This window comes from Prosopis cineraria, unplaced genomic scaffold, assembly GCF_029017545.1.
Source record: "Prosopis cineraria cultivar Desert tree isolate PC_DT_omini unplaced genomic scaffold, ASM2901754v1 PC9, whole genome shotgun sequence".
Taxonomy (NCBI): Eukaryota; Viridiplantae; Streptophyta; class Magnoliopsida; order Fabales; family Fabaceae; genus Prosopis; species Prosopis cineraria.
This window is the reverse complement of record NW_026555340.1, coordinates 15,548,427-15,556,999: the sequence shown is the minus strand read 5'-3', so window position 1 is coordinate 15,556,999 and position 8,573 is coordinate 15,548,427. Positions and strand designations below refer to the sequence as shown.

General features: G+C 28.0%; 1 protein-coding gene across 4 annotated transcripts; it reads right to left on the bottom strand.

The window, feature by feature from the left end:
- Window positions 1-374: 374 nt before the first annotated feature.
- LOC129320943 (probable aldo-keto reductase 2) lies at window positions 375-6,739 on the bottom strand. Of its 4 annotated transcripts, none has more exons than XM_054966628.1 (5): window positions 6,527-6,739; window positions 5,674-5,877; window positions 2,647-2,819; window positions 1,441-1,547; window positions 375-715 (listed from the first exon to the last, which is right to left on the bottom strand). In XM_054966628.1, the coding sequence occupies exons 1-5, from the start codon at window positions 6,737-6,739 to the stop codon at window positions 375-377; spliced, it is 1,038 nt and encodes a 345-aa protein (XP_054822603.1). The 4 variants fall into 4 exon arrangements, with proteins under 4 accessions (XP_054822603.1, XP_054822602.1, XP_054822604.1 ...); XM_054966627.1 differs by having other exon boundaries at window positions 375-740; window positions 1,445-1,547; XM_054966629.1 differs by having other exon boundaries at window positions 375-716; window positions 1,445-1,547.
- Window positions 6,740-8,573: the final 1,834 nt, after the last annotated feature.

Here is an 8,573-nt window from a genome sequence, read left to right as displayed (position 1 = left end):
TATTTATCTCTCTATTAGTCTATCTATTCAATCTTTTTCTAAAAGTTGTCTTGTCCTCTCATAATTTGGGACCATGTATATGAATGACCTTAAACATGACTCAAATCATGCAACTCAATGCTTACACATAGAGAACCACTTGCAATAAAATTCAAAAAAGTGCCAAATACATAAACATAAAACCCATTAGGTTTGGTACAATAATAGAGAGAAATCCTTTCTAAGGCAATACATGCCTTTTGTTCTGATCAGTTTGCTCAAGTTTGCAATAACATGCATAGTATTATATCTGGACCTATTTAATTATAAGAAATGAATGATAGTTAAAGTTTCACTGCTTCTTATAAATAGGCTTGGAGATAATATGTGCTTGATCATGCAGTTTTCCAAGAAGAAAGTGAAGGAGTATCAGATTCCTTCCAAGTTGTTACTCCAATCCCATAGGACCTATCACCCTTGACGGCGTCGCTGGTCACAAAAGACTCCAGCTCGGCCAATTCTTCCGGCGTTAGCTTCACCGACAATGCTCCGATGTTCTGATTGAAGTTCTCGATTTTCGTGGTTCCGGGTATGGGGCACACATTTTTTCCCTGGTGGTGAACCCATGCCAATGCTAGCTGGGATGGAGTACATCCTTTTCTTGTAGCCATTTCATTAACCCTCTCAAATATAGTCTTGTTTTGTTCCAGGTTTTCTGGTTGGAATCTAGGAAAATGCTGCAATAATGTAAAATACATGTACTGATAAGATTATATATATATATATATATATATAGATATTGAACAAGGGTCATGAAATAATTTACCGTTATGATCAAAATGCAAATATATGTATATATGGTTCATAATTTATGTGTGTAAGGTTTAAAGGGATTTTTTGTCTCTTTACAATTCATTTATGAATGTTTGGCATTCTAAATTTACATGTGACATAATTGTTCCCTTCATTATTTAAAAATAGTGCATTAGGTATCATACTATTAAAAAAAGTTAACTTTGACGGTTGATCAAAAAAATTGCAAAAAAAAAAAAAGACTCATAAAATTGCACATAAACACCCTATAAAAAAACTAATATTGATTAAGTCCGTAAATTAATGGTTTGTCAAAATTGTATTTTGTTCTTTTATGTGGGTATAAAATAACATCTGTGTTTTGCTATTTATATGTAATGTAGGAAACTTAATTTATGCCAATTTTCTTATAGGGTGCTTTATGTCATATTACAAGTCATTTTCTCTAATTTTTTAAGTTCTTTTTTGTAAATTTTAAATTAATTAATAGTTAAAATCAACTTTTGGTAATGATAGAATAGTCAATGTATCATTTTCAAATGTTCAAAGGAAAAATCACATCATATGAAAATTTAGAATAGTATATACTCCAATTAGGAAGTAAACATGCCATTTAACCCTATTTGTAATAACATGGTTAATTAATACAAACCTGACGAACATCGTGTTGTGTAAAGTTTTCAACTAACTTGGTTCCTGATGAAAAGAATCCTCGTCCAAGAGGACTATATGCAACAATTCCAATACCAAGTTCCCTGAGAGAATATCAAGCAATATCAAAAACCCCAATAAAAAAAACAGTATATATATATATTATAAGATACATATGTTAAATTTGGTTTAACTAATTCAAATATATAAGACTAATATAACTATCTCACAGGCCAGTAAAATAGTGTGTGTTTGGATTATATACATCAAAAGTATATTTACCAATTAAACTGACTTTCAAAATGGTTGAAGTAACTCTTATTAACGTTTTCTAAACTAACTTTTAGGTTTAGTATATGGATTAAAAAAAAAAAAGATTTTATACCCAAACATAGGTTTGGTGGAAGTTAGTTCAGCTAAAGAACCTTTGGGTAACAAAAGTGGTATCCAAACACGCACTTAGGTAAAGAGTTTTGCAATGGAACTTTTTTTTGTTTACTGATTTTCCTTTAATTAATAGTTGACATTTATTTTTGTGAATCCCAGATTAAATTTATCTCTTACACTTTATTTGATGGTTAAGGTTTATTTTCTTCCCCTAAACTATTTTAGGTAGAGCACCCAATATCCTATATTCTTTATCGTAGCAAAGTCACTTTTGAAGCAATTAAATTGTAACAATATTACTCTTGATGCTAAATGGGCAATTATTGATGGTTAACTAATTTGTTGACTTAGAAATAAGTTGGAGTCAAATTGTAGCGATATGGCTCTTGAAATAATTAAATCATAATAATGTAGCCCTTGAAGTAATCAAATTGTAGCAATGTAATCTTGACGTTAAGTTTAAGTTAGCAAAGTTAATGATCAAAATTTACCCATTTAACCTCATAGGCAACATTGTTATTATTTAATTAATTATTTTAAAGGTGATATTGCTACGACAAATAGTTTATAATACTAAATGCTCTTATGAAAATAGTTCTGGACAAAAATAGATTTATTTAATAATGGGCTTTTCATTAAAAAAGAAAAAACACCACATCTAGGCCTATTTATATAGTTAACTATACATAACTTTTTTCTTACAAATAAGCCCTAATGTATTATGTAGCAATAACTCAAAAAGTGTCCTTATCTTATATTTGGATTATCAAAACATCACAACAAGTGTCTTACATTTAACAGTAGTTGAAATCTGACCTGCAAGTTGGAATTATTTCTTCCTCAACGTCTCTTGACCATAAGGACCACTCAACTTGGACTGCTGTTATGGGATGAACAGCATGTGCTCTTCTGATTGTTGAAGCTGAGGCCTCAGAAAGGCCAATGTATTTTATTTTTCCCTCCTCAACAAGTTTCTTAAGTTCTCCAATCTTACAATAAAAACAAATTTTGGAAATAAGCATTCAGTTGTCAAACATATGTATAGATTTTCAAATATAATATATGAACAAATCCAAAAAATTAAAAAATCTTTATAATTTAATCCTCTAACTATGATATCATTAATCATGCATATACTCCATTCATTTCATTTTATAAGACATTTTTTTAGGTGATATAAAAATAAGATATTTTTTAAAAAATAAGGTTTCATTAACGATGATTATATTATTTTAAATTTACCTCTCATTACTTTACTCCTTAAATAAATTTCTTTTCCTTTCTCTCTTATTAATAAAGGGTAATTTGGAAGTTCATAGAAAAATTATGATTAAAAATTATATTTAATAATTTTATTAATATATGTAATTTTATCAAAAAGTATCTTATAAATTAAAACGGAAAGAATAAATGTATAAATGAATGTGTGTTAGGTAACAAATACAAAACGATAACTTCCGAGATAACACATAAGAACAAACTATTTCAAAACAAATTTTGTAACGCTAGGAAACTTTCTCATTCTTAAGTCCATCCCTACATAGTTAAGGATTCTTAGAGCCATAAATATATACACGAGAGAGAGAGTACTCTTGGAGTTGGACCAATATATATATATATATATATATCTCATACACATGTATGGGTATATATGGCAGGCAATCACTCAAATCTGGGAAGAATTCATGAAAGGGGTGGGGAAAAAGATCAATAGTGGATGAAATAACTATTTCTGGTGGGAGAAACGGTCATGTCATGGTCAGCTGCTCATTTACTACACTAACAAGCAACACGACAGATTTAATCAATCAGAATTGGTCAGTCACCTTCTACCTAATGGACGGTGGAATATAAACAACTGGGTTCATGTTCTACTGAGATGGGTTATTGAGAAGCTCAAAATAACCAAACCCCCAAATGGACAAGAGATGGCCCAATTTAGACTAATGGTCTCTTCAGTGTTAAATTATAATAAATTCATACAAAGTACTGGTCATGATGCTCCAAAACCGTTTGTGGAAAAAGATACGGAGATGGCCTGTTTCGGAAAGAATCAAATTCTTCTTCGAGTAGGTTACTTATGAGAGATTACTTACTAATTCACTCATTTGAGTGTTCTAGTGAGGAGTCCATTATACATATTCTTTGTGATTGTGGGATTGCTAAAAGTGTGTGGGAAAGAATTATTAATCTTAATGATTACATTGCTTTCTCTTCTTCTGATTTGTTGGGTTGGCTAAAGTGGAATGTTTGCACGTAAACCAGGAAATTAAATTCTTGCTATCGTAGATGGCCTTTGGATCAAGGTTTTCTGTAATATGTTCTGGCTTCATTGGAAAACTCGATGCAAAAGGCTCTTTTAAGGCACTATCTTCACACCTCAAGTGGTGGTACATCACGGTCTATATCTATTTATGGAGGATTCAAGCAACAACAGATTTCAACATGCAATCTTTCAAGGCTTCTCAGATGATGAGGCAAATTGGCATCCACTTCCTGAAGGTTTGTCAGAGTGGACGTGGATGCTTCCATCAATCAACCAAGATATGCCACATGTGGGGGAGTGATCAGAAATGAACATGAATACTGGATTCTGGGATTCAAACAAGAGCTAGGGAGGGTATCAATCACTTTTGCTGAACTTCTTGCGTTAAAGACTGGTTTAGAAGTCTGTAAACTTCAGAATTTTCAAAAGATCAAATTATTCTTAGATTCTTTTGATGCGGTTAACATGATTTTCAAATATTGCCGTAGTAATTCTGTTCTCAAGAATGAAGTGACTATGACCCAGGAACTTATTTACAGAGATTGGATTATATAGCAAGAACTGCAAATGAAGTGGGTGCGAACACTGAATTAATTTGGACATGTCCTGTGGATTGTTTAGACTTAGTATTGTTTGATATGAGTGACTCTTTAGTTGCACTCCTCTGTCTTTTTCAAACTTCGGCTTGCATTTGTAACCCAAAAAATAAATATGGGTCATGCACTAAATTGGTATTTCATTTTAAGTTGTAAAATATATATATATATATATCAAGACCAAATGCTAGAAAAATTTCATGGTTGAGCTAAAATATTGAGCTAAAATGTATATATCACATCATGGTTGAGCTAAAATATTGGTATCTAACAATAATATTTTAAAATTAAAATAACTTTTATTAGGATGTATAAGTGTGTATGAAATTTAATTGATGTGAAAAATTTCGTGTTGCATAAATAAACAATCAAATAATACACAATAAACTGTGGACATGTTTGATTGCTAGAAAAAATAATGATGAAATAGATTAAAAAATTAAAACAAAAATAAACTAAGCACTTCCTCATAATAAATATGACAAAATTTAATATTATAAATATGTATGTGTGTGTGTGTATATATATATATATATCACAATGTGATAATCATACAAACATCATGAATCATGACCGGTTGCGGAGCCACTTACAAGCGGGTATGAATTTTATATTTTACACCCATTCTGTTTAATATTTTGAATATTAAATTTATTTGATTTTATCTTTTCTAAAGTTATATGTAATAAATTTTTCCAACTTTTTAACTCAAAGCCCAATTAATATAATTTTTTAATGATTACATTATTTTTTAAAAAAAATTCTCCCTATCAAATCCAAGAATTTGCCTCCACAATTGATCATTATTTTCAATCTCATGAACTAAATTTTTTTTTTCCTTATAAACATAGTTAACCTATCTCTCATCCAAATTTTAATCATTTTATTTTTATTTTTTTAATCCATTTCATTTACTTTCTTTCTAACAATTTAACAGGCCTTATAATAATTAAATATGGAAAAAAACGAAGAAAAACAAACCGTAAGTTCAATGGGTAGACGAGTGTCAATGCGATGAACATAATAGAGATCAATGCAATGAATTTGCAGTCTCTTCAAGCTCTCTTCACAAGCAGCTCTCACGTATTGTGGATCCCCACGAACTTCTACCTTGTCGCCGCCGACGAGGATGGTTCCAAATTTGGTGGCCAATTCAACATTTTCCCTCATGCCTCCCTTCAAAGCCTGTTTCAATACTAACCATTATATAGATTTTGACGAGGAGGATTGAGTTACAATTTCTTTTATTTGTTGTAAAAATAAAAAGGATAACAAAATTTTTAAATTACTATACGAGTCTTTTAAATTTTAAAATGAAAATTAAAAATTTTAAAATAATTTAATATATAAAGTATATTGATAATTTTGTGTACGTGCATGTGTGTGTATATGTAGCTTTTTTTTTTTTGCAAAGTAAGTGTATATAGTTAAATAATAATAAATTAACTCTCACATCAATTTAATTTTTAGTTATATAATCTCTTACGTTATGTTTTGTTCTTTTTTTTAAATTTCAGAATTTGTTTTTTCCTACGTAAATAAATATAATTCTTTTCATTGCCATCTATATTATGTTATATATGACAAAAAATTTTGACAGTATTACATCATCTCTCTAAACAAGAAAAACCAAATTAAAAATTGAAATAAATTTAAAAAACTAAATCAATAAAAAATTATATTTAAGAATAAAAATTAATGATTAAGATAAATTTAGAGGACTAAAATTATATTATCTCTAAAAAAATAAATAAAAGTTTTTGATGGATTGAAATCATAAATCTATTGGTGCTCTATCTGGGGGATTTAGATCAAGGATTCCCACCAATCATACTTTTCCAAGAAGGATTTCATTGGTGTGTGGGCCATAGACATCAGAAGTGTCGAGAAATGTGACACCGCTCCGGACAGCATGTTGGATTAGGGCAATCATGTCGGGTTCGGGTTTTGGGGCTCCATAAAAACCTGACATGCTCATGCACCCAAGTCCTTGTGCTGAGACCTCCAAGCCTTGAGAACCTAGCTTGATTCTACCAACCTTGACCATATCTCAAAATCGATAGGAGAGCTTCTACTTCCTCCGTCAATGTTGTGATAAAGAGGCTCTACACAAGCATAGATTCCCACCTCAAATAATAAAAATAATAACTTTAGACTATCATATATAAAGTAAAAAATTTGACATCACTAGTGATATCATCAATGATTATTCCTCTTTTAGAGATGTTTTATTTGCATGGACCCAATGCCTTAGTTTAATCAAATAAAATCTAATGTTATTATTTTTAATGACTTTATTTTTGAAATAGATTACCTTTTTAATTTCTTATCTTCTCTCTCTCTCTCTCTATCATAATTAATGGAAATTAATTTATATTTACAATCATAAGACATGATATATTTTTATTAATGATCAATTATTATTTAAATTCTAAAGTCTCAAACAATTATGTTAATTAAAGCCATTTTTGTGATGTTTTATGTTCATAATCTTAAACAATTCTCCCTTTGTCCAAGACTATAAGACAACATTTGATATATTTTGTTGTTCCAAAATATAAGATAATTTTGATAAAAATAAGATTTCATTAATAATGATTTTTCAATTGGAGATAGAATTGAAATTATTATAAATTTAAAATTATATTAAATTAAGAGTATTTTTGGAAGTTTATTTTTGCTTGGAAAAAGTAAGTTTCTAAAGTGTCATAATTGAGTTTTATTAGCATGCATAATATTATTTCAAATTGACTTATAATTTAGGATGGAAATAGTAATATATATATATATATATATATATATTGGAAGTTGTCCAAAAATAATATAAAAATTAAAAAAGTTATTTACGTCCATCTTGTTATGTGTATAATCATTAGAAAATCTTGAAAGATTATGATTTAAATTAGTACCATATTCAAGGTCAAACAAATTGATACCATATTTGCTACATGCATGTATGCTTGTTTGTTTAAGCTAATTAACTATTATTGCATTATGTAATTAATGTTACTCTATTAGTTAGAAAATATAAGGTATTTTGTTAAGGTTATATGTTGAAAATAGGTATTTTTTCAATATGTAATTAATGATTTTTTTCAAAAGTATATATTTTTATAAATAAATAAATCAAGCTACCCTATTAAATAAGAGAAAATATTGAAAGAAAATATTAATTTAAAAATAATCAAATAATTTATTGAGATGGTGATTTGATTAAAAATGTCTTATATTTTTTATTTAAAAAAATGTCTAATATTTTTTAATAAAAGGAGTATATCAATATTATTCATCTCATGTAATAATTATTTTTCAAGATTACATAATGATCTAGTCAATTTTAAGTTGTTATGGCAAAACAATCAAATTTAAATTGCTAACTATTATAAACATTAGAGAAAAACTTATATACTTAGCTTTATATACTTGAAATAATTGTTTTCAATTAAATCAAAATATGTGGATCTTCTATAAATTATTTATTTTATAATAAATTCTTGTTATTAATATTATCAATACTTCTCTGATCTTATTTATAAATTATTTCTAATATATTTTATTGGAACTAAGAAAAAGCTTAAAAATCATTAATTCTATCTAAAATTTTAATATTTTCTCAACTTTGTCCCTGTTATATATATATATATATATATATATTTAATAATATATTTTCTTTTTCTAACATTTAATGGATGATAAATGAAAAAATTTGTGATGCAAATTTAATAAGGTGACTTATAAATATAACAAAAAAAATCTTATTTCTTTGTTTTATAAATAGGACTTGAGGGAGTATATTAAAATTTAATTATCTTGATTTGATTAGATAAAAGAGTATTAAATATATAAGACTAACTATATAATTTTTACCCTAAATAGTATCC

Coding starts and splice junctions, on each gene's coding strand:
- LOC129320943 (XM_054966627.1), bottom strand. CDS start 6,739: ATGGTCAAGGTTGGTAGAATCAAGCTAGGTTCTCAAGGCTTGGAGGTC. Junction 2,820..5,673: donor GTCTACCCATTGAACTTACG/GTTTGTTTTTCT, acceptor TTTTATTGTAAG/ATTGGAGAACTTAAGAAACT. Junction 741..1,444: donor CACAACACGATGTTCGTCAG/GTTTGTATTAAT, acceptor TAATCTTATCAG/TACATGTATTTTACATTATT.